The 27,523-nt window shown below is 35.3% G+C and overlaps 2 protein-coding genes across 2 annotated transcripts in view; both read right to left on the bottom strand.

Moving 5' to 3' along the window:
- The window catches only part of LOC149903721 (uncharacterized), a 49,202-nt gene that overhangs the window by 6,590 nt on the left and 15,089 nt on the right, over window positions 1-27,523 (bottom strand). Inside the window, exons 5-6 of the mRNA XM_090107635.1 lie at window positions 13,652-13,848; window positions 8,988-9,769 (exon numbers count right to left, since the gene is read on the bottom strand). Of these exons, the coding sequence (XP_089963761.1) occupies window positions 8,988-9,769; window positions 13,652-13,848 (979 nt within the window). The remainder of the gene's footprint in view (window positions 1-8,987; window positions 9,770-13,651; window positions 13,849-27,523) is intronic.
- LOC149903722 (uncharacterized) lies at window positions 21,910-27,372 on the bottom strand. The gene has a single exon (XM_090107784.1). It carries the CDS (start codon window positions 27,085-27,087, stop codon window positions 21,910-21,912), a length of 5,178 nt encoding a protein of 1,725 aa, XP_089963910.1. The 5' UTR covers window positions 27,088-27,372.

Raw genomic sequence — 27,523 nt, 5'->3', positions numbered from 1 at the left:
TTACAAAATAACAAAATTCTCCATAGATTTTGAGATATTTGATGCAATACCAAATATCCCTAGACTTTGTTGATGTGTGTATTTTTTAGATGTGCTATTTACTAAATAGGTTTGAAGTCGGTGCCAAGCACTAAGCACTTAGTTAACTACTGTTAGGTAAAGTAAGTTTTACATTAGCTTGGCACAATACAATACAATTTTTTTTCCAAAAAATTGCTCCCAATTGGCTCTATCAATTACAAAAAAAATATTATTTAATTTTTACAATAAATAACTGAAAAACATAGCAGTTGCATAGTAAAATATGCTAATAGTTGCTAATTAAATCCTGAAAAAACCAAGGTTATTGTTTTGGGAAGTAGACAGCTCACAAGTAGAATTAACTGGGAAGACCTACCTAGTGTTATGGTTGACGGCACAATGATTCCCTTCAGTAAAACGGTGAAAAGTCTTGGTTTGCACTTAGACGAAAACTTATCCTGGTGTGACCAAGTAAAGGAAGTGCAGAAAAAAGTGTATGCCTCTGCTTCTTCTCTTCGTCGGTTGCGCAACTTTCTTCCGATTTCTACCAAAATTGCGTTGACTCAATCCCTTCTACTCCCCTTCCTGGATTATGCCGACTCCTGTTATCCCGATCTTCACGAATATCAACTGGACGCTCTCGAGAGGCTGCAAAACTTTTGCATCAGATTCATCTTCGGCTTACGCAAGTTCGATCATGTTTCTGATTTTCGCAAAAGACTTCACTGGCTCCCTATTCGTCTTCGCCGGAATACTCACATCCTTCAACTCTTGTTCTCTATCCTGTTTGACCCGAAAACTCCTATCTATCTTAAGAATCAGTTCCAATATTTACATTCCAATAGTTCCCTCTCCCTTCGTTCTTCTGATCTCCTTCTCCTATCCACCCCTATTCACCATTCCAATTTTTTTAACTCATCCTATACCGTCGTAGCAATTCGACTGTGGAATTCTCTCCCTGAGACCATCAGACGCGCCAAATCACTGCATATGTTCAAAGCACTTGTAAAAGAGCACTTTTTTTCCACTATTTAGTTTCCTTTTTTTTTTTCATCTTATGTATATATGTATATATTTATATGAATTTGTATATATCATGTTTAATAATATTAATAATATTATCTATAGTATGTTATATTTTATTTATTAGCATATTTATGTCTTATATTTATTTAATTGTATTTATTACTATATATTTTTAAAGTATTGATGTAGTATGTATGTAATATTGATATTTTTGAGTTTTGTGTACATAATTATTTATGTTATAATTATTGTATCCCTGTATATTAAGGTTTATTTCCCATAGCTTTTGATTTTGTTTTCATAACCTTGATTTTATTTATTTTATGATTGCGCCTTCGCGTTTAACCAGCATCGTACATGTCCTTTATTAATATGGTTGCCTGGAAGAGATTGCTTTAAGCAATAAGGCCGCCTTTTGTGCACTTACCGTATTCATGTTTTCTTGTTAAATTATGTTTTTATTACTGGTACTTGTACAATAAAGTGTCATAAATAAATAAATAAATAAACTACTGCGCTACTACTGTTTATGGGCAATATTTGTGTATCTGTCTCTATCTCTCTCTCAAAAGTCATAGAAAGCAAGCCAGTTATTTTAGTAACTTCGTTCCATCCGGGTGTCACTTGACACCTCTCAAGGTTTTTTCTAAAAAGATAAATAATTTATTTACTCAACGGAAACAAAAAAAAAAAACTAAAAGGTAGGTGATAATACATAAAAATGTACCTCTCACAAAAGCTGTCCCTGCAAAATATCCATTATGGTTTACACACAACTTAATAAAACGACTAAAAGAGAAACATAAACTTAGGATGCGCTATAAAAAATATAGAAACCCCATGGACAAATTAACTTTAGACCTTTTATTTATTTATTTATTTATTTATTGAGCCAAACCAACAGTAAATACATATAGATAATTGCAAGCTTAAATCTAGAAGTATATAAATGGTAAGGATGTATCTACCAATTATAGGTAAGGACAATTCATTTATAATATCATAAACTTACTTAAATTGTACCAACTAAATCAACATAGCGTTTCTTATGTTAATTTATTGTTATGACTAACGTAACTATATTTAAAGTAATAACCAATATTTTTAGAAAAAATTGAATACGGATCAAAGCAAATATCCACCAAATTAGGCTGAGATGCACACAAAACATTAAACTCACTGCACATTCTATTTATTGGCGAGTTTTTACCAACATTGTTCCGATACAGCGGGAGATCAAAAACTCTAGATATGGGAAGACGGGGTATTTTACTAGGCACTGTAAACCTAATTTGCTCTAATATTTGTGGACATACAATAATACCTCTAATTATTTTGTATAAAAACAAGATATCCCTTTGTTGCCTACGATTACGAAGAGATATCATATTGAAGAACGCTAATCGGGTGTCGTAAGGATTTCTATGAGATATACCTTGAGAGATAAACGCAATATGCCGGGTGAACTTACGTTGAATATTTTCAATACGTTGAGAATGCACTGAATAGAGGGGACTCCAAACCACACTGGCGTATTCTAATTGGGATCGTACTAATGGATTAAAAAGAGACAGTTTCGTTTTTACACTAAATGATTTGGTATTTCTTTTTAAAAAGCCTAACATTTGTGACGATTTTTTTAAAACTGTATTAACATGAGAACAAAATTTTAATTCACTATCAATAAGAACCCCTAAGTCACGGATTTCATTACATTCACACACAATATCTTTGTTTATAGTATAAATTGCTGATGTACGTATCTTTCTCCGGGTTAACATAATTAAGAAATATTTCTCAGCATTCAGAACCATATTATTGTCAATGCACCACTCTACAATAATTATATCCAAATCTGATTGCATTAATGAGACGTCATGTTGAGATTTGATCGTTTTAAATATCTTGAGGTCATCGGCGAATATAGAGAAGCTACAGTGGTTGATAACACGACTAATATCGTTAATGTACAAGCTGAACAATATCGGTCCTAAATGAGAACCCTGTGGAACTCCGGAGGATGAGGTATAAGGATGAGACTCATATCCTTTTACAGTAACGATCTGTATTCTATTTTTTAGGTAAGAATCCAAACCTAACAAAACAGAGAACCATATATTCCATATGATTCGAGTTTAAGCAGTAGGAGGTCGTGGTTAACTCTATCGAATGCACTCGAGAAGTCAGTGTAAACACTGTGGACCTCATTACCTTTATCTATCTCTCCAGATATATGTGAGATATACTCAACCAGATTAGTTTCCACAGATCGTCCCTTAAGGAACCCATGTTGATTTGAGTTAATGAAGCAGGACGTGTGGCTGGTAATTATAGGACATAAGAGAGACTCAAACAACTTGGCCAAGCAAGATAAAATAGAGATAGGTCGATAGTTTCGCACATTGTCGGTGTCGCCTTTCTTATAGACAGGCACAATTCTGGCCTTCTTCCACTCAGAAGGGAAAGTACCACTGTCTAAGGAACGATTAATAATCTTACTTATAGGTAAGGCCATCACGACATAACAACGTTTGAAAAATAGAGGTGGAATACCATCCGGTCCGCCGCCTTTTAATGAGTCTAAATGTTTCAATTTTTTTGCGACCTCTGTTTCAGTAAATAATTGTAACTTACATAACATAGGAATATTACAGCTAGAAAAAGGTAATACTGGATTTGTAGGAGAAAAATTAGTAAAAACTGAGGAAAACTTCTCCGCGAATAGATTTGAAATATCAGGCCCACTTTTCGCGATTTGATCATCTAGGTACATACAAGAAGGAATATTAGATACATTTTTGCGCTTAGAGTTCACAAACTTCCAGAAATGTTTAGGGTTAGATTGAATATTTTCCTCAAGATTACGTTTATATTTGCTCAGACAATCATTGAGTAGTTTGTGAGCACGCTCTCTTACAATATCAAATTCTAGTTTGTCTCGGGGATTATTAAATTTTGTGAACTTCAAGCGCAATTTGTGTTTTTCTTTCAATAGCCTTATAAGTGCATGACTGTACCATGGTGGATATTAACTTTTGACAGACCAACGTTTCGGAACAAATTTACTTATAACATTATACAATACATTCATAAAATCTCTCAACCATTGCGTCAACATCTATACAATTATTAAAAACCTCAGTCCAGTTAATCAACTTTAGATAACTTATTATTCCCGGATAGTCAGCTTTGTAAAAATTTAAATGTGACTGACTACGAGCGTGAAGGTTTTTATTTTTTGAAAGTGACAGCGTGACAACTAATTGAGGATGGAATGGATCAAGTTTACTGAGAATATCAGTAGGCTGTGTTACGTGAGCATTTGACATGTTAGTTATAACAAGATCCAAAATCTTACCATCCTTATTGGGGATTGTATTAAGCCAAGACTTGATTGTACCTTTTAACCAAGCGCTGTGATAAATTATTATTACACGTATGTTACAATAATTATTGTCTTAAAATAGAAGAAAGTATCGCAAGTAATCAAAAAAGTATAGAAATAAACCAATTAATGGTCTCAAATAAACTTAAGTCTTTGGATAGAAATAAAGGGCCGGGACCTGATGAAATCCCTCCCAAATTTATAAAAGAATGTTATAAAATGCTCACTCCACCTTTAGTTACTATCTTTAATGAATCATTACGAACTGGTCTATTCCCTGACTATTGGAAAGAAGCAAAAATAGTTCCAATCTTTAAAGATAGTTTCAGATCAAATATTAAAAACTGCAGACCAATCTCAATCCTATCAATTTTTCCAAAAATATTTGAATCAATAGTTTATCCGTTCATTAGCAATCATTTCAAATCAATTATTTCTTGTTGTCAACATGGCTTTGTCTCTAATAGATCTACCTCTAGTAACGTAATCTCATTTGTACAAAATATTATAGGTTATGTTGACAATCGTGTTCAAGTTGACGTCATTTATACTGACTTTAGCAAAGCTTTCGATAAAGTCAATCACTAAAAAAACTTTTTTTTCTAAAGCTAAATGAGAATAGAATCACTGGATCTTTGCTGAATTGGTTCAGGTCATATTTGAGTTCCCGTAAATCATACGTAGAATTGTAAATGGTTATCAATCTAAGTGTTTTGACGTAATGTCGGGTGTTCCCCAGGGATCACATTTGGGACCGCTTTTATTTCTAGTTTTTGTGAACGACATAATTAAACTGACATTACCTACATTTTCTAAAAAAAAAACTGCTTCCAGAATACAGCTCCCTATCTTTACGCAAGACGATCTCAAACTAATGCGACCTGTTGCTAGTACTTACGATCAATTTCTTATACAAAAAGACCTTAATAGACTATTTAATTGGTGCCAAGGGAATGGCATGTCTTTAAACTCAAACTCAAACATTCATTTATTCAATTAGACTACTATTTAGTAGCACTTTCGAATCGTCATTACATAAGTATTTTAACATTTACCACCGATTCGGAAAGCAGTATCTTTGGAGAAGAATCGGCAAGAAACTCCATAGTTGCTCTTTTAAAATCATGTCAATATTACATAATATGTAACTTATATCTAACTACATAATATATCATAATATGCCAAAGAACTGTCCTGTAGTTTTTACGCGACAACCCTCCATGGGTTTTTATCGTCCATATATTCCTGAATACTGTAGTACGCTCTCTGAACTAGTACATTTTTTATATAAGTTTTAAATTTAGAACTACTAAATTCTTTAATATTATGAGGAATTCTATTGTAAAAGCGTATACATAAATAATTACGCCATAAATGAATTTTTAACTTTAGCTAATCGGAAAAATGGCATTTCAATTCTATTTCTGTTCCTTGTGCCATAACAGTGTCTATCTCCTACTCATGTGTGTAAGTCGGCGTTTTTGTGTACCTACATGCAAAATATTATTAAATATTCAGAAATGATATCACATTTCTTTTACACGAAATAAAAATCAGATACCAGTAACTTATGTAATTCATAATAAATCCTTGGCACAGGTCGATTTTATCCACACATTGACGCAATGTTAACTAAAGTCTCCAAATTAATAGGTTTTAACTTTTATTATACGTAATACAAAGCAATTTAAAAATTATAGAACTAAAATAATATTATATTTATGTTTATGTCGCAATATTGTAGAATATTGTTCTCAAGTATGGTCTCCTTTTTATGACGTGCACAGGAACAGAGTCGAACGGATTCAGAAAAGATTTTTGTCCCTACTTTCTTATCATCACAACCTACAGCTTTCTTCTTATTCCGAAAGATTAAAGTTTTTCAAATTATGCTCCCTAGATAAAGGACGTAAACTTTTAGATATGGCATTTTTGCATAAAATATTAAATGGTAAAGTTGATTGCCCAGAACTTCTTAACCATATAAAATATATATCTGTACCTTGTAGACAGAAACGTCCTAGCTCGTATAATATCGATTTTCTACCCTCGTGTAAAACAAATCCATACTAATATTATAAATGCGAAAGTAACTCTGTCTGTCTGTCTGTTACTCAATCACGCCTAAACTACTGAACCAATTTGCATGAAATTTGGTATGGAGATATTTTGATACCCGAGAAAGGACATAGGCTACCTTTTATTGCGAAATATGTAGGTACCAGGCCCACCGACCGGGCGAGTTTATACGTTCGCTAGCTATGCAGATACTGAGCCATTCTGCGCACGCGCGGCCTGTGGAAAGAGAGCATAGCGTACGGGATGTGGGTGGGAATAGGTGGGTGGTTTACTTTAATCAGTCGTAAAAATTTCCAGTTTTAGGAAGATTAGAAAAATGATTTTAACAATAGTTAGGGAAATTTCGATTGACAGAAAAATTACGATAAGTTAGGAAAAATTACTATAAGTCAGGAAAATTTCCATAAGTCGGGAAAACTTCGATAAGCTGGAAAATTTTCATAAGAAAGGAAAATTTCTATACGTCAGGAAAATTTCTATACGCCAGGAAAAATCCATAAGTCGGGAAAATTTCTATAAGCTGGAAAATTTCTATACATAAGGAAAATTTCTATAAGCCAGGAAAATTTGTAGAAGTCAGGAAAATGTTTATACGCCAGGAAAATTTACGCCATAAGTCGGGAAAATTTCGATAAGTCAGGAAAATTTCCATACGTCGGGAAAATTTCTAGAAGCGGGAAAATTTCAAAAAAAAAGGAAAATTTCTATAAGTCAGGAAAATGTTTATAAGCCAGGAAAATTACTATAAGCTAGGAAAATTTGTATTGATAAGGAAAATTTGTATAAGTCAGGAAAATGTTTATAAGCCAGGAAAATTTCTATACGTCAGGAAAATTTCTATACGTCAGGGAAATTTCTATACGACAGGAAAAATCCATAAGTCGGGAAAATTACGATAAGTCAGGAAAAATTTCTATAAGTCAGGAAAATTTTCATGCATCGGGAAAATTTCTATAAGCTGGAAAATTTCTATAAACGAGGAAAATTTCTTTACGTCAGGAAAAATTCTATAAGCCAGGAAAATTTCTATACGTGAGGAAAATTTCTCTTGGTCGCAAAAATTTCTATAAGTCAGCAAAAATCCATAAGTTCCGTACACTTAGATTGGTTGCAAATTTAATACATACAGATCATGTTATACAACAGTCTCGTTCGTAGCATTCTTGAATAGGTACTGTTCGGTTGTCTGGAGACCACATTACGCGACTCACATTTTAAGACTAGAACGTATACAGAAGAAATTCTAATGGCACCTGAGTTTCTCTTGCAGGTTATCTCGCAAAAGGCTCACCTCTTACCAAAGGCGTTTGTCGCATTTTCACATTTTATCTCTAGAAAACCGTTTTATATTTTCAGATATTATTTTTGTCACCAAAATTTTCCAGAATAAAATTGATTGTCCTCAACTCTTAAATAAATTTAATCTCAGAGTTCCTACTAGGTACCCGCGTAATAAAATTACACCTTTGGTTCCTCCTCTGCGTAGGACCGTATTTGGCCGAAATTCGCCCATTTGTAGATTAAGTAAGCTGGTCAACGAGCATGCCAATTTTATTGATATTTTTCACGACAATTGTAATAAGATCCGCAAGTATATAAAGGAATTATCTTAATTTTGTTTATTTTTTTTTTTTTTGCTTTGTGTACCACATAGTGACTTGACTCAAAAGTCATGTTGTGTTATCCTGTAAATGTTTGTCATAATTGTAATATTTTTTTTTATATTATGTACCCTAGCTATGTATAAGTATTGTTGTGACTAATGTTGGATGACCTAAATAAATAAAAATAAAAAAAATACATAATATGGAATTTTTTCCACGATCATACAGCAAAAAAAAATATTATTTAATTGCAATTTTAACATTGTTCCGGACTGCGGACAAGGTTGCAAAATGAGATTTATTGTCGTCCCAATGTACCATTCACTTGACCGTTGTTTGAAAACTTTTGGAATTATTGTGAATTGATTGTCTTGACTGACTGGAGTAATTGCTCTAAACCGTTGTTTGGCGATTGTGAAGGTAATATTATTATTTATTTAATTAAGTATTTAGCACACAATATATAGAAGGTAACTTGGATTAACACATAGGGTAGGTTTTATCCCGGAAATCCCACGGGAACGGGAACTATGCGGGATTTCCTTTGAAAACGCGGGCGAAGCCGCGGGCGGAAATCTAGTACAAAATATAATTCACCTATTACAAGAACTTTAAGATATAACGCGTTGATAAATTTAGTAGATATTGATATTTTTTTCTGATAAATGGCCTGTAATGAAGAACAAGATTATAAAGTTTTTTTTGTCCTAATTAAATTCTTTAATATTAGTTATCATTTTGTATTAATTTCATTAAATTGTATTAAATTTATGTTAACGCTTGTGTGTAAGCTGTGGTCACTTGTGATCCTTAAATAAAGAAAATAAAAATAAAATAACTTATACGTAACAGGACTTTACGAATCTACTCACCCGGTATCCCGGCCAAGGCGACTCGTAAATTCGTAGATGTGGGAGATAGGAAGGAACTTCATCGTCGACGTCGTCAAATTCGAGCGGCAAATCGCCGGGACGCGCCTCGAGCGCGTCGCCCGGCTCCGGCGAGCACGCGGGGCGGCCCGTCACCGCGTCCACGCGCGTCACGCAGCGCGGCTCGCGCCCGAACGCCGCCGCCAGCACGCTCAGCTCCAGCGGCGCGCCGCCCGCCTGCAGCCGGTACACGCAGCGCAGCCGCCGCGCGCCGCCGCGCCCGAACCACAGCGCGTTGCGCGGCGACGCGAACGCGCCCGGCACCGTCAGCCGGCGCGCGCACTCGGCCGGCTCCGTACGCACGCGCGTCTCCGCGATCGGCAGCGCCGCGCCCTCGAGCCTCGCGTCCACGAACTCGTAATGCAGCGAGAAGGCCAAGGGGTGCGTCGCCGTTCCGGGCAGAGTGGTGGCCGAGATGGAGAGGAGCGAGGCGGCGGACACGTAGCCGTCGGGCGGCGCGCAGGGGCGCGGCAGGCGCGTGGCGTTGGCGAGCGCGGCGCGCGCGCACAGCGCGGGCGCGGCGTCGCAGTAGCGGCCCAGCAGCGCGCCCGCCTCGCCCGCGCCGCCGCCGTCCCACACGCGCAGCTCCACGGCGCACGCGCCCGCCTGTGCCAGCGCGCGCGCCGTCATCGCGCTCTCCTCGTCGCGTTCCCCGCTCTCGACTCTTCTGTTTTCTACCAACGAGTACTGCGTGAAACTCGAGAAGTATATCCACACGAGATCTCCTGCGAACGACGTTATGTTTATTACAAAATTGTAAAAATAAAATATATCTTATAATAACACATCAACGAAGTCTAGGGATATTTTGTATTGTAAAAATATCTAAAAATGTATCATTGAGATATACATATGGAGACGACACCGCCTACATCACTTATGTTCCGCTCAACATATTATTACGCCATATGGCGTAACTGTACGCTCATTTTTTATTTGTTTTAAAGTGAAACGCATCAAATATGCCTTCGTGTGTGTTACGATATTGCACAAATAATACGGAAAAGTGCAAAGGAATAACTTTCATCGGTAAGTACCTAACTAGATAATAATTTTTAAAACTTAGTTGGAGCAAAAAAATGGCGCACAGATTTTGTTCGTGGTGTCTCCTCCATACGTAGTAATATTATCTCAATGGAATGTATGAATAATTTTGTGATATTGAAATGGAAGAATTATACATAGATTTCCCGCCCTGTGGATCGACAACTTTACGAACACTTCCAAAGAACACAAGTCCTCATACCGCAGTTAGACATTTGTTTTCAATTTTAAACAATAACAACAGATATTGTTGATAAATTAAGGGGAGGCTCCCTAAATTTTATGTGAATTTGCATTAATATTCTGAAACAGTCACACATACAATCAAAATGGAACTTTAGTATATGATTTATTGGGTCTTTTTCTTTTCATGTACAAGACAGTTACGTAATTATTGTAACATTTTCGCTCGATTCATTTTTTATTCAAAAATTATGCCTATTTTAAGGATTATTACATTTTTTTAAGATTTACTTGGACTTTATGTCTAAAATAAATGTTAACGGTAAGAAAATATAGTTTACTATCCAATCCCAAGATATTTTTTCTCTAGATCAATTTATTAATTTAGTTATAAACGAAATAGACCAGTGCCAATCCCTTCCAAAATGATAAAATCCTAAAAAAAATCACAGTAGGACGAAACCCGTTAGAAAAGGAGGGGAATATGATAAAAATTAAAGGAAAAATAAATTACAGTCAATCCGAGTTCGGGAAGTGGGAGGGGGGGAGCTTTTTCTATACTAATATTATAAAGAGGAAAGGTTTGTATGTATGTATGTATGGTTTTCACGCATAAACTACTGGACCGATTTTGATGAAATTTGGCACAGACAATCTTTATACCCTGAGAAAGAACATTTTTTTATTGCGAAATATGTACCACGGGCGAAACCGCGCGGACCGTTAGTAGTAAATATATATAATACATTTCAGTAAATATTTATACTTTTCTACTTGTTTTCTAACAAGAAATAAAGATCCTTGGGGAAAAATGAAATGAATGAAAATAACTATATGAAATGTTTTTATTTTGTTCTATCAGCTTCGCCTGCGTGGAAAAGATAAATTTTCATGGTTCTACTTCCATTCCTTATTTTATCCCCTTGGGGGTAGAATTGATCAAATTTTTTCCAAGCGGATGCCTACGTCCCAAAATCTACCTGCATGCCAAAGGAGAATGGCGAAACTGGGCCTAACTGTTACAGAAATCATAATATATTTAAAATTCATTATGTTAATTTTAATAATTATTTGTAAAATATTGACTTCTGATTCTATGGGAAAACAAATCTTTGAAAAAAAAGGTAATTCGTTCAGAGATGTCAGTGTTGTCAGGAATAAAATAGTCAAATATATAGATTAATACGAATGAATGTTTATTTTTCATTTTTAGTTTTATTGAATTCAAATGTTATAAAAATCAGAAGCAAAACTTAACTTTTTTTACACACATCTTAATTTATTTAGGTCATTCTATAAAATAAAAACATATTTTACTTAATCAATAATAATTATAACATTTTTATTTAGGTAGCTGGCCATTTATAAATTTCAAATTATTAATCATAATTTTGTCAGTGATGAGTGATTTGTCATGTTTGTTGTTTGACTTTTGAGTGAAGTTTTAGTAACGTTATATTGCACGCCTCATAAGCGAAGCGTTGAGGTGGGTACTACTGTCGCTTCGCGCAAAACATCTGATTTTTCAAACTTAAAATGTCTTTATGTATCATACATTGCACTTGTAAGATAATACATACACACACATATTAAGAAAAAACACTATTTTTAACGTTCATGATATTTTTGATGTCATTTTTGTTATTTAAACTAGTTAAAAAACAGTTTAAAAAAGTTCTGTCTTGGACGTCCGTGTGTCTGTATGTGCGGATCCTTTTTCTTGTTAACACGATAGCGACCGAAATACTTTACTAATCGTGTCTTTTTTTTTCTCTTACGCTTGAGTATGCTCAGGAATAGAACCCTTTCATTTTTCAGGGTCTGATTCGATGTGGTTTAATTGTTATTAAATAAACAAAAATAATAATTAAAAATATTTATTAAAAAAAAATTATGAGGCGTGCACTTTTGGATTTTCCAAATTATTTAAAATTGCCCTTATCGTCTATTTTTACTCTAAAGATATTATTTGAATTGGTTAGTTATATTATGAAAGCTAATCCTGATTCATCCATTTATAAAGATATAAGAAATGTACCTACCTAGTGATTGTTGTTTTGGTAAGTTAAAATGTGTGTTGAATAGTATGTGTTGGGTCCAATATTTCTATTACCTGGCTGTTTTACTGTTACACTTTTATTAGCTAGACAATGTAGATAGAAAATAAACTTACCTGGACGTATAAAAAGGCAATGCTATTCATTTAACTCAAGCAAACTAACTTTTATTTTTGTTACTTTACACCCCAATATCTCTGCTATCCCATAGAACAGATCTATAATTATTATATTCATAGAATCTGTATATTTTTATCTATTTAATGCCTCATAAATCATCAGTGTAACGATCAGGCCCAGAGTCCTATGGGAGTTTGCCATTCTCCTTTCAGCCCGATCCGCCCAGTGGTTTGGGCTGTGCGATGATAGATCACTATGTCAGTCAGAAATTCACCTTTGAGTTAAATATATTTAGATTAAAGACCTTAAAATGATCGTCCATTTACAATATCCTAAAATTCTTTTTTTTAATAGGTCCACCAAACTGGACATAGCACTACAAAAATAGAAATGGTTATTCTATGATACATCACAAGTAATAGGTGCTAGACCTTCTAGAGGTAAACACAGCCTGCAATAATGTACGCGAATACATATTATTTACATTATTACCAAATTAACATGATTTAGAATAAAAATAACTAAGTTAAAAAAAACCGACTTCAAAAACGAAAATGAAAAAAATAAAAAAGATTTCATATTATTAATTACTACAAAGTCGACTTTTGTGTCCACCACAACACCGAGATCGCGAATGTTCGTGACTTCACCGATTGGAATGTTATCAATAGAGTAAGTTACATGAAGTGGATTTCGTTTCCTTGTGAATTTCATATGATAACACTTAGATACATTAAGGAACATGTTATTTTATGCGCACCATAATGTAATACTGTTGATATCGTTTTGTGATGCTATAGTTTCTTCATAGTTTTTGATTACCCTATAGATACAATTTGAGATCGTCGGCGAACATTTGGTACTTAGACGTTATGTTGGCACCTAGGTCGTTTACGTATAGTAGAAAAAATAGGGGACCGAGGTTAGGGAGGTACTGGTCGAGCGACTGACTTGTAACCTCTGAGTATAACTAATTGGGACCTATTACGAAGATACGATTCGCACTATCTGAGCAAAGAGCCACAAATGCCTGCGTGGTACAACTTTTGGACAAGAAGGCTATGATCGACCATGTCAAATGCCTTGGAAAAATCTGTATAGATAGCATGAATTTCATTTTGATTTTCGAGCTCTTCATTGATATCGCTTAATCTTTATAGACTTTGTCGATGTGTGTATGACGCTCCAATATAACGGCGTTACCGGGTCGGCCGTGGAAGGTCCAGGAGCAGGTGGTGTTGGGCGGCAGCGTGTGCGTGGGCGCGTGCAGGCGGCCCCGGCGGCCGCGCGCGCCGCTCGCGCCCCCCGCCCCGCCCGCACCGCCCGCGCCCGCGCCCGCTGCGCCCAGCTCTTCGTCCGAAGACGACGCCTTCACGTGGAACTCGCAGCGCCGCGCCTCCCTGCGCAACCAATATAACATTTCTTGTGTGTCGGCACGATGTAAGAACACAGAAGAAGTGATCCTCTAATAAGTGGGGCCGCGAAATATTATGTCATAAAATCAACCTAAGTATAAAAAAATATTTTTACAGATGTCACCTGAAAATACCATAATTCAATGTTGTATACGTAGTATATTATTATTAGTCTGTGATTCAATGTATATGTTACAGTCAAAATCTTGAACCAGTCAATATCCTTATTGACGGTTATTGTATATATATATATATATATATATATATATATATATATATAGTATATTATAATATAGTTATATTATATATATAAAAACTTTTCTACTCGAGCTGTAGCTCGGTTTATTATTTTTATTCCTAACTCCCGCCTTGAGACCCTCAAGGAAGAGGAGGTTCGGAATCTCTATTTATAAATACTGTGTTTCCTAGCACCTTGCTTATGATAGTGACTGAATGTATTGCCGCTTGTTTTTGCAATATTTGTATGTTGATGTTCGCGTCTAATTTATCTAAGTACTTATTTATACTCTTAGCAACGATTCCAGTTGCTCCTATCACTACTGGTATAATCTCTGCAGAAGTATTCCATAGCCGGGCTATTTCATTTTTAAGAGGATGGTATTTGCTTAATTTCTCTATTTCTTTTGGTCCTATATTATAATCTGATGGTACTGTTATGTCTATTAAATATGTTTTATTATCTGTTTTATTTATATATATAATGTCCGGTCTATTATGTACTATTGTTTGATCTGTTTGTATTGGAATTTCCCACATTATCTTCGCAGTCATATTTTCTTTCACCTGAGGTAGTGTCAAGTGTTCTAGCCACCACTGTTTAGAAACTTCTATATTGTGTTTTTTTGCTAGCGCCCAAAATATATATTGTACTAAATTATTGTGTCTCTTTGTATAATAAGTTCCAGCTAATTTTTCGCATCCCGATATTATGTGTTGCACTGTTTCATCTTTCACTACACATAATCGACATTTACCATCTACTGCTTTCTTTAATATATCTCTTTCATGCTGTCTCGTAACCACCGCTTGATCTTGAATAGAAAATATGGATGATTCTAAAGATGGGGATACTTTCTGTTTATTGAGCCATCTAAATGATTGATTTTTATCTATATTCTCCTTGTCTAAAACTGATCTATAAAACTGGCCGTGCAATGGTTTTGCTTTTATTTTTGTAATTCTGGTCCTAATTATTGCTTCTTTTAATTGTTTGTCTCTGTAAATTTCAAACTGATTTAATCCTATTTCCGTTAAGTTAATTTGCGTTTCCTTAACTATTGAATATTTTTCTTTGGTTTTGTCATGATTAAATATAGCTTTGATAATACGATCGGTTTCATTTTCAAGATAATTTTTATATTTAATTATTTGGGTCTTATGCAGAGTTTCTAGACATGTTAATCCTCTACCTCCGTGTTCTAGTGGTAAATAGAGTCTTTCAACTTCAGCTTTCTGTTGTTGTGCTTTTTTCATGGCTAGAATTTTTCTCGTTTTCACGTCTATTTTTCTTAAGTCCGATGTTTTATAATTAATGACTCCGAAAGTGTAAAGTAAAACAGGTACCGCGTATATATTTATTGCTTTGAGTAAGTTTCTTGCATTTAATTGTGAAGACGTTAGGGATTTGACTCGTCGAAAATATTCATGTTGTATTTGTAATCTAATTGTATGATGATCTATTTTTCCTGCTTCATTAATTCCTAAGTATTTGTAGTTTTCATCTGCCTGTAAATGTTTAAATTCTTCACCGCTCAATAACAAGTGTCCATTTCCATAATGTTCCGTTTTTCTCCCACCTACCATATGAAGAATATTGCATTTATTGAGTCCAAATTCCATTCCTATGTCCCTCGTAAAAATTTCAGTACTATCTATTAAAACTCTAAGATTTATTTCGTTATTAGCATAAATTTTTAAGTCATCCATATACAATAAATGATTAATTACAGTATCGTCCTTTAGCTTGTAACCTTTATTATTATATCTATTGAGGATTTGTGATATTGGATTGATAGCTAAACAAAAAAGAAGGGGGGATAGTGAGTCCCCTTGGAATATACCTCGGCGAATACGAATCGGATCAGTAGTTACTGAGGAATTCAAACCACGAGCTGTCATGACCACATTCCACTTAGGCATTACTATTTTAAGAAAGTCTCCGATAGCAGCTGGGCATTTATAAAACTCCAACACTTTGAATAGCCAGTCATGTGATATACTATCGAAGGCTTTTCGGTAATCGACCCAGGCCATGCTTAAATTTTTCTTATTTCTATGTGCATCTTCCAGTATGGCTTTGTTAATCATTAAATGATCTTTGCACCCACGCGCGCGTTTTCGGCATCCTCTTTGTTCCGGTGCTATTAATTTGTTTATATCACAATGAGTATACAGTTCGTTAGCTATTATGGAGGTAAAAACTTTGTACATAGTTGGTAAGCACGCTATTGGGCGCCAATTTTTCGGATCCTGTGTATTGTCATTTTTTGATATTAAAATTACTTGACCTGTAGTAAACCATTGTTCGATCGGCTCCTGACCTTTTAAAATTTGATTAAATAACTTGGCTATGTATTTGTGTGTGTTTGTTAGTGTCTTTAAAAAATAATTTTGAATTTTGTCTAAACCTGGTGTCTTCCAATTCTTAGTTTTTCTAATTGCGTCTTTCACTTTTTCTTCGCATATTTCTTCAAATGAGTGTTGTTCATAATCGTCTGCCGAATTGTGTATCTCGGCGATCCACGGTGCTTCTTTATTATATGTTATAGGATTTGAAAGTATCGATGCCCAGAAATTCTCTATATCTTCTTTTGATGGAATTTTATCAGGTACGTTTTTTTTATTATTGAGTGATCTAAAAAATTTATGTTGGTTTTCAGTAAATTGAGAATTTTGAATTTTCTTTTGGTTTATAGTATCATATCTTAATAGCCTACCGGATTGAGCTTTCAATTTTTGTTTTAATATCTCTACATTATAATCCAAATCTCCTTCATTAATTATCCTGTATTTTTCAAAAAGTCTTCTTTTGATTTTTATCATTTTTCTACTGCTTACACCTGATTTTATTTCTACGAACCATCCTAATTCTTTTCTTATGTCATCTATCCTACGTTTTATTCGTCTTTTCCACGGTGGGTCTATTTTTGGTCTAGATACATCTGGAGGAACATATGCTTTTTGTTGATTTATATGTATTAAAGTTTTAGCTGCCGCATATATTATATTATTTATTTCGCGCAATGATTGATTTGTTTCAAGGATACACGGGAGGTATTTATTTATTTTATTTAGGTTATTTATGAATGTTTTATTAAATTTAGGTTTAGGTAGTAATGCCCTGCTTTCTATTGAGGTTTCTTTGGTTTCAGATAATGTTTGCAAAAATTCAAGAATTAAAGGGTCCAAATCTTCGTTTACTGTTACGTCGGGTGTTTGTGCTTCTTGTGTGTATGTGTTTTCGTTTTCTACTGGATGAGTAATTTGTGCACTATTTTCAGTTGTATAAGTTCCATCAACTTGTATATTATTTTGTTCGGCAAGTGTTGTTGTATGGATATTAAAAAATGATGACTCGGTTGTTTGTTCCGCCCTACTCTTAATTTCGTTCAGTAGTTCGGTTGAGATACTTTGTCGTTTTAATATGGTACGGACTTGATTTGACAGTGTATAACCGGTAAATTTTTGAAATTTAGTATCCAAGTTTCTATCCTTAAAGAGTTTTTCGAGTCTTTTTATGTAACCAGGTCCTTCGGTTTTAGCTTTGTAGTAGCAAAACATAAGTTCTTGTAGTTCAGTATGAGTCCACTTAATTCTTGCATCTTTATTTAATAATTCAGTGGTGATGTTCAATGTACCGGCGGAATTTGTGAGTATTACGTCTCTATTCCGCAAAGTATCATCGACTTGTTGTTGTTGTGTATTACTTACTTGAAATGGTTCTTCTCTATTGTTTGTACCTTCATTATTTTGTGTATTTGGTGTATTGTGTGTCATTTGTAGTGTACAGTGCATGCGAGTGTCATTTGTTAAATGTGTATGTTCTGCTCTATGTTGGATTTCTTGAAGAATTTCTAATGAAATTTTCCGCCGGGCTAGTATACTTCGTATTTGATTTGAAAGCGTGTATCCAGTGAATCTTCGACTTTTAGGATTGTCCGCATTTCTATCCTTAAATATTTTCTCCAATCTTTTAATATAACTCGGGCCTCCCCTTTTAGCTATGTAATAACAGTATAGTAATTCGTGAATTTCAGAACGTGACCACTTTTGTTTCGAATTCTCGTTTAATGTATCTGTGGTCGACTCCGATGTACCGGCTGAGCTTGTGGGAGAAAGATCCCTACTCTGCAAAGTATCATCTGTCAATTCATCTGTTGTTACACTTGAAGACCTACTTCTAATTTCTATACTCCCTACTCTATTTAATCTTAACCTAGTACTACTTCTTACATGTGATGCTGTCGCATCCTGGCTATCCCCCCCTGCCATATAACTACTATGTTTCCCATTGTTACGCTTCATTTGATTCCCACGAGTAGCTAGGGACAATCGGTCCACCATGGCAGAGCCCCGCATTCACCATGGTAAGGGTAATTGAAACCGGATTTTCCCTGGTCTCCGGAGTTCGCAAATTTGTGACTAAGCTCCCCTTAGCCATGCATCCCTCGGCATTTGCTGTTCCACCTTGGATTGGGTTGTATCTCATTTTGTCTGGTATCTCGTCTTGGACCTTTCCGGCATGAGAAGCTCTACCGGCTTAGCCCCAAGAGTCATCGAAACACACAAGCCCCACCACGCCGTCAACGTAGAGATACGGTGATGGGGATATATATATATATACTAGCTTTCCGCCCGCGGCTTCGCCCGCGTTTTCAAAGAAAAACCCGTTCCCGTAGGATTTCCGGGATAAAACCTATCCTATGTCCTTTCTCGGGTATCAAAATCTATACCAAATTTCATGCAAATTGGTTCAGTAGTTAAGGCGTGATTGAGTAACAGACAGACTGACACATATAGCTGACCGTGAGAGAAGCAGGATTCTTTGAGGTTAATGCCACAACATTATTTTAAAGTTTGTCCTTGCGCTTTGTTAATTGTAAAACAAAAGGCTAATTTTATTGGAAACTGCAGTCTTTTAAATTGAAATGGCAATTCCGAAGAGATCAGAGGTATAAATACTGTCTGTCCTTTGGTCTTTCCAGAAATAAGTTCAGCTTCAATGATATTATTCGATAGCTGTTTTACGATCATTCTAGTTCCATTACATAATTTTGGGGAGTTGAGATTTCTGAGTAGTATGATTGGAGTTCCAATTTTCAGACGAAGGCAGTGTAATGGCATTCCTGGTACTTGTAAAGAGTTTAGAAATTCAGTGGGGAAGTTTTTCGCTGTTCAAATTAAACTAACTCTGGTGAGCGACACCGGGCTCTTATATATTCAGAGACACTTCAGAGAGCTAGGCTCTAGAATATTCGAGAAAATTTGAAAATATTTTCTCTCTCACACCTTCTAGAGTATTCTGGTCATTATCGTCCGCCATAATAAAAGGTTCTCTAGCGGTAGCATTTGTAGTAAAAGCGCGAAATTTAAAAACCTAAATTTTTTAATGTTTTGAGAACTAATTTGGATAACTAATTTTATGTCGCTTTAACTCCAAAATATAAGTTAGCTAATGACGTATAAATACACAAAATTTAATAACTTTATTATAGCAACAAATTAAATTTAAGACTTTATTGAAATTTGAATTTTAAATTTCATGTCACTACTACACATGCTACAATTGCTCGCAACGCTTTTGGAAATTCAACCCAAACAATCGTTGTCATGAATGAAGTTTAAATATTCGATAACAGATGGCGCCACTATGTAGGGTTGGAAAGTTCCTTATATCTTTAGAAACACGCCCTTTAGATTAAAACGGGAACTTTCTAGCTTCTGTAGCGGTAGCGTATGTAGTAAAGGCACGAAATTTAAAAACCTAAATTTTTAAATATTTTGAGAACTAATTTGGATAAATAAAATTATGTCGCTTTAACTCCAAAATATACGTTAAATAATGACGTCTAAATACACAAAATTTAAATTTAAGATTTTATTGAAATTGGAATTTTAAATTTCGCGCCACTACTACACATGATGCAATGGCTCACAACTATGGAGACTATAATACACTATAACTATTGTGTATACGTATAGTCTCCGAAGTTCAAATATTCGATAACAGATGGCGCCACTGCACTTAATTTCCAAGTTGAATGGTCGGAAAGTCCCTTATATCTTTAAAAACATGCCCTTTAGATTAAAACGGGAACTTTCTTGTTCGAGGGGGGACAAAGGGCTATCACACCACATAAGTCCCTTTATCGTGTCGGGACTCCTTTTTAAGTTTTATCGGCACGCACATTTTATCGACTTAGTTTTATTATATATATAGATATATATATATATATATATATATATATATATATATATATATATATATATATATATATAATATATATATATATATTCGACCCAATAGGTTAGGTTAGGTTTGAACTGCGACCCTCACGACGCGCCAGAACCGACTCGCTATTGTTTTACAAACCTATATTGACTGAATGGCTGCTCTTTAAATCAGTTAATAAGGTTATTGACTAAGGGCGTCGGTTAATATCCTTATTAACTGATTTTATCAGATAAAAACAGTCAATAAGGATATTAACCGACGCTAGCATATATATTGAATAATTTTAAAAATGACACTTAAAAATATACAATGTAGGTACGGCTTCACTGGCCGGCCCGCCTGCGCTGCCCGCACCGCCCGCGCCCATCTCGAGATACACGTGATGAGTAAACTTTATGAACTCACGGTGTAAAGGCGTATACAGAAAGAAAGCTGGAAACTTATAAGCGCTTACCGGCGCTTGACAGCGCTGGTCCGTTCTACACAAAGGAAGCAGGTTGAAGCAGACCAAGCAAATCGAACTCGGATTGTCGTAATTGCACGTGTTGTCACAGTTGTTTATTAATTTTTAATGACAGACAAAAATACCTTCATATTTTAGCATTAATAGTATTTTGTGTAATATAGGTTATATATCTGACAACACTGCCTATTGTGTGTGTCGCTAACTTAAATCAGCAACTTGTTGTAACTCGTCGAATATCATGTGTGATTTCACGGGCTAAAAATGGTGAAAATTCAAGTGATAGTTTCTGCATGATGGCTAAAACACATGTAACATGTTACTCATAGTATATTATAAAATAACGTTTGAAGAGTATTTTAATGTTATTATTATCGCAGAAGGTTGTTTTAAATTTGCATGTACACAAAAGCTCTGACTTACACACAAGAGTAGGAGATAGACACGATTATGGCACAAGGAACAGGAATAGAATTGAAATGCCATTTTTCCGATTAGCTAAAGTTAAAAATTCATTTATGGGTCAAGGTATACGCTTATACAATAGAATTCCTCACAATATTAAAGAGTTTAGTAGTTCTAAATTTAAAACTTACATAAAAAATGTACTAGTTCAGAGAGCGTACTACAGTATTCAGGAATATATGGACGATAAAGACCCATGGAGGGTTGTCGCGTAAAAACCACAGGACAGTTCTTTGGCATATTATGTAGTTAGATATAAGTTACTGTTAAGGCAATAAGGTTCACTTTTGCTTGGTAAAACTTGGTTAAGTAAAACGCACGTCTAATCTTGATAACGTTTATTTCGTTACTAAAACAGTAAAGCTACGTACTAGCGGCGGCGCATACATACCGCCCACCAAAACCTATAGGTAAGTAGGTTTTATCTTAATTAACATTTTCGTTAAACTTTTTGCATTACATACTATCGAATCTAACTTAAACATGCATTCTTCAAATAAACAAAAACAAAATTATTCTATAATGAAGTTATACAAATCAATAATCAGTCACTGTTATTATCTAAACATTGTACATTTAGATTAATTATGTAATTTAACATTTTTTTTTTTTACATAATTTAAATAAATATGGCAACTAATATTTAAAGATCCAAGTCATTATTTATAGGTAATGGGCATAATTTGGAAATTGATCGCTTCATTACTTTTCCACGGCATTTTAAAGAATACACACGACATATCCCGTCCGCTCCCGAATGTTTTTCTAGAATACGACCCAAAGCCCATTTACCAGGAGGTAAATGTTCTTCCACGACCAGGACCACATCTCCCACTTTGAATTCATCTTGTCGTTTTAGCCATTTGGGTCGTTGCTGTAGACGTGACAAATATTCTGTTTGCCATCTCTTCCAAAAGTCTTGTAGTAACCTTTGTGCATACTGCCATCGTGAAAGTCTGTTAAGGTTTATGTCTCTCAAATCTGGTTCGGGTATATTGATTGGGGCTTCACCGATGAGAAAGTGACCAGGTGTAAGAATATTCAAATTATCGGTATCTGTATTGTCGATTGGACACAATGGTCTGGAATTTAAGCATGCTTCTATCTGGCACAGCAATGTTGTCATCTCTTCGAAAGTCAGATGCTTATCTAAAATTCTTCTTAAGTGATATTTGATGGATTTCACCCCCGCTTCCCATAAGCCTCCAAAATTTGGACTGTAAGGTGGATTGAAGTGCCATTGTATGCCATCTTCTGCTAAAGTAGCCGGTAGATGGCCTGGTATTTGTAAATTAGCTTGTTGGAACAGCTCCAACAATTCCTTGTTGGCACCTACAAAATTAGTGCCTTGATCGCTCCAAATGTGGCTACATCTTCCCCTTCGAGCTACAAAACGTTTTAACGCGCCTAAGAAAGAATCAGTGCTTAAATCCCCAACTAATTCCAAATGGACTGCTTTGGTAGACATACATACAAATATGCAGATGTATGCCTTATTGGTTTTGGACCCTCTACCCCTTGAAGTTAAAATTTGCAGTGGACCAGCGAAATCTACGCCGGAGTGTAAAAATGGCCGTGACGGAGTCACCCTCACCTCAGGTAAGTCTCCCATAATTTGTAATCTGGGTTTTGCTTTAAGTCTCGCACATACAAAACATTTATTTATATATGATGAAACAAGTGATTTAATTTTAATAATCCAAAAACGGCTTCTTATATAATTTATAGTCAATTGTGTACCACCGTGTAGCGTCTTTTTGTGTGCATCAGCTATTATTAAAGTAGTTAAACAGCTCTTATTGCTTAAAATCATGGGATGTTTCTCCGTTTCTACAAGATGGGCATGCCTGAGTCTGCCGCCCACCCTGAGAATATTTTCAGCGTCCAGGTAAGGATTAAGATTTTTAATACAACTGTTGCCTTTTATTTCTTTCTTTTGTTTTAAATCTTCTATTTCTTCTGTAAAAGTTTCCCTTTGGTCTAATCTTACACATTTGTTTAAACTGTCGTGTAGCTCATTTGTAGTTATAGCCTTAACTTCTTTAATTTTCCTTACATTTAGAAACCGCGTGCAATAGACTATTGCTCTCAGTAATTCATATAAGTTATTAAAATTTTTAAATTTATTTGACCAATGTGCCTCATCTACTATTTTTGTATTTGATATAATCTTTTTTCTTTTTTCTAGGTTGGTGTCGTAAACTAAATTGTTCAAAGAAAGCTGTTCATCTCGTAGCCATTTTGGACCTTCCCACCATAATTTACAATTTTTAAGTTCAGGTAATAACATTCCACGTGAAGCAACATCGGCAGGATTTTCTACAGAAGGTACGTGGTACCATTTATTTCCTATAGTTTCTAAGATAGTTGCAACCCGATTCCGTACAAAGGTTTGCCATCGAGAAAGATCTCCCTGAAGCCAGGATAAAACTACGTTTGAATCTGTCCAACCATATATCCGATCGGTTGGTATGTGTGTAGCGTCACTTATTTGTTTTAATAATTTGGCAAGTAAAACTGCACCACATAGTTCTAAACGGGGCAGGGATACAGGTTTAACCGGTGCAACGCGACTCTTCGCAGCTATGATGCCTGTAACATATGAATTATTTTCTACTTTGACTCTCAGGTAAGCTACTGCGCCATATGCCTTGGAAGAAGCATCACAAAATCCATGCACTGTAACATCAGACATATTTTGAGTATGACTGTATAACCATCTATTTATTTTTATATCTTTTATATTTCTTAAACTTTCTTTAATCTTTAACCAATCTTCTTTTATTTCAGGTACTACTTCTTCATCCCAAGAAATTCTCATCAACCACAATTTTTGAATTATTATTTTTGCAGGCAGGAGTACCGGAGTTAACCAACCGAGAGGATCAAACAGGCGTTGAATTTCCGAGAGTATGGTTCTTTTGGTTATGGTTGCCGGTGACGCAGGTAAGTCAGCATAATAATGTAAAGTATCATCGACCACATTCCACGATAGCCCTAACGTCTTTACTGTTCCTTCAAACTTAAAATCTATACTCAGGCGAGAGCTTAGTTCACCGGAAGAAAAGGTTTTCAAAAAATCCTTATTATTTGATGACCATTTTTGTAATTTCATTCCTCCTCTTCTTAGTATATTTGAAATTTGTTTCGCTATTTTTGTAGCCTCCTCTACCGTATCCTGACCGGATAGTAAATCATCCATAAAAAAATCATTTTTTATTACATTAGCAGCCGCAGGATAGCCTCCTCCTTCATCGTTAGCAATTTGGTGAAGAGTTTTTACAGCAAGATAAGGTGCCGATGCTGTGCCGAAAGTAACTGTCAATAAACGATAATCCTTTATAGGCTCATCAATGCTATTCCTCCATACAATTCTTTGATAATCAGCGTCCTCTGTTGTGATTAATATTTGCCTATACATTTTTTCTATGTCTGCGACAAAGGCAATTTTCCGAAGTCGCCATCTCATAATCAAGGACCTCATATCTTCTTGCAGCAGTGGACCAACAAGTAAGTCATCATTGAGCGATATATTATTTTTGCCTGTTGCAGACGCGTTGAAAACTACTCTAACCTTGGTGGTATCACTTGCTTCTCTAATAACTGCATGATGCGGTAAGTAAATAGATGGGTTATTAATTTCGCTTTCTGGAACTTCTTCCATGTGGTTTAACTTTATATATTCATTAATCACATTTATATACTCTCTCTTTAAATCCGGGGATTTGACAAATTTGGATTCTAATTGTTTAAATCTGAGAATTGAAATATCACGGGTATCACCTTGTGTTGCTCGTGGGGGTTCATGTCTTACAGGTAATTTTACAACATATCTTCCTTCCGCTGTTCTTGTATATGTATCTTTATATGTTCGTTCACATGTTTCTTCTTCTATGCTTAATTTTTTGTTTGTTTCAGGATCCAGCTCCCACAACCTTTGTAACATTTCATCCATGTCTATACGATGGTGCATAACTAGCATTTCATTATTAGACTTAATTTCCGTATTGTCTAACACGGAACCGAATAATATCCATCCCAAGCTTGTTTCTTGGGCGCATGGTGAACCAGGAGGACCCTTGATCAAAGGTTCTTTGATTATTTGTGCATATGTGGTTACGCCCAGCAGCATATCAATCCGTCCAGGTATATTGTATGTAGGGTCGGCTAATACGAGACCTTGAAGATGTGACCATGAATTTTCACTGTCTATCAAATGTTTGGATGGTAACACATTTGTTAAACGAGTAGTAGAAATGACATATGCATCAATGAACAGTTGGAACTTGTCGTCATATCTTGATAAAAGCTCTAATCCCACCGTGTGTTTTACCTTAGTTTGTGTAGATCCTATTCCCGTAATACTTACATCTATAGCCAATGGTTTACGTTTAACTTTAAGCAGTTGAGCAGCTCGTTCACTTATAAAGTTCGCTTGTGAGCCTTGGTCTATTAGCGTGCGGAGTACAGTTACTCTGCCGGCGCCATCTGTAACAGGGACAAGAGCGGTAGCTAGCAGAGCAGAACCTTGTTTAGTTGCTACGAAAGAAGAGATAGTGTTAACCTGTTCCTCCAAGTGTTGCTCCTGCTGTTCTTCGTCTATCTCATCCTCCACCTGATTAAAGTGCGATTCTATGTTGCTAGGTTTGACCACGGCCATTGACTGATGCAACAAAGAATGATGACGCCGTTGACATACCTTACAAGAAACCCGCAAACGACATTTGCTCACCATATGCCCACTGCACAAACAATTAAAGCAAATATTATTGGAACGCACAAACTCATTCTTTTGTTGTGGTGTAAGTGATATAAATTCTTTACAGTGACATAAAGCATGTTCTAGTTGACATTTTGGACAGGGTTTAAATTGCACTGCGGGCGTCGCTATATGGAATGACCTTTCTTTAGATGTCGATGGCGTTAATAACTCCAAAGTACGAAATTTTAATTGTAAAAACTGTTGTAATTGTTCCCAACTTGGTAATTTGTCTGTATCAGTCTGGACATACTCTTCCCAATCCTTATGTGACTCTGGGTCCAATTTCTGTACAACCAGAAATATAATTAAAGGATCCCAAGAGTCTGTGATTATGTTTATGTTTTTTAAACTATTAAGGCACTCTGTGGTAGTGTCCAGTAAGTTTTTTATTAATTTATAATTTTGTGAGCTCATTTTCTTTTGATTAAATAATCTTTTTAATATTGAATTAACCATCATTTTTTTATTTCCAAATCGTTTATTTAATAAATTCCAGGATTGCTCATAATTAGCTTGTGTTATTTGAACATGTTTTAATATATTTTCAGCTTCACCAGTTAAGCTACTCTTTAAATAATATAATTTTTGTACATCCCCAAGCGCGGAGTTATTATGCACCAATGACTGAAACATATCTCTATACGAGGGCCAATCTTCATATGAACCCGAAAACGTCGGTAGCAATATTTTAGGCAGCTTTAACTGCTCGTTCGCGTTATTTGCAACTTCCAAACTTGTTCCATAGGCGGGACTCTTATTAGCGTTTATTAAAAGATCTTTCAAATCGGCTTTGATGCATAAATAAAGATCTTCAAATACAAAAAAATCTTCGTTCACAAAATATGATATTTCACATTTCTTATCTTTAGGCACTGTTCTCACTAAACTATTGTGAGCCTCTTTAAAAGTGTTCCAATACTCCTCAATACTTTGTAAGCGGGCTTCCACGTACCCCTTCGTCAGTCGTTGTTTTGGACACTTTTTTAAATTAGTTTGCGCCTTTTGTAATAATAAAGCCGTATCCTCCAATAAGGCGAGTAACTGCTCGACACCACTCATGTTTAGTCTTTTATCAATATTGTACGAGTAACGAATAAACGTGTAAAGTAAATAACAATAATCTGTAACTTGTCACTCTTAGAATCCTTCCGTAGAAACCGGTTTCTCGATGTAATTATCATTCAATTATATCAGTCAATTATATCCGGCGATGGACCATATGTTAAGGCAATAAGGTTCACTTTTGCTTGGTAAAACTTGGTTAAGTAAAACGCACGTCTAATCTTGATAACGTTTATTTCGTTACTAAAACAGTAAAGCTACGTACTAGCGGCGGCGCATACAGTTACATATTATGTAAATTTATTGACATTATTTTAAAAGAGCAACTATGGAGTTTCTTGCCGATTCTTCTCCATAGATACTGCTTTCCGAATCGGTGGTAAATGTTAAAAATACTATGTAATGACGATTCGAAAGTGCTACTAAATAGTAG

Source organism: Colias eurytheme, chromosome 12 (genome assembly GCF_061535395.1).
Source record: "Colias eurytheme isolate Ceu_HAF_F1 chromosome 12, ilColEury1 Martin Lab GWU primary, whole genome shotgun sequence".
Lineage (NCBI taxonomy): Eukaryota > Metazoa > Arthropoda > Insecta > Lepidoptera > Pieridae > Colias > Colias eurytheme.
Note: the sequence above shows the minus strand (reverse complement) of the source record. Positions and strands in the feature narration are given on the sequence as shown.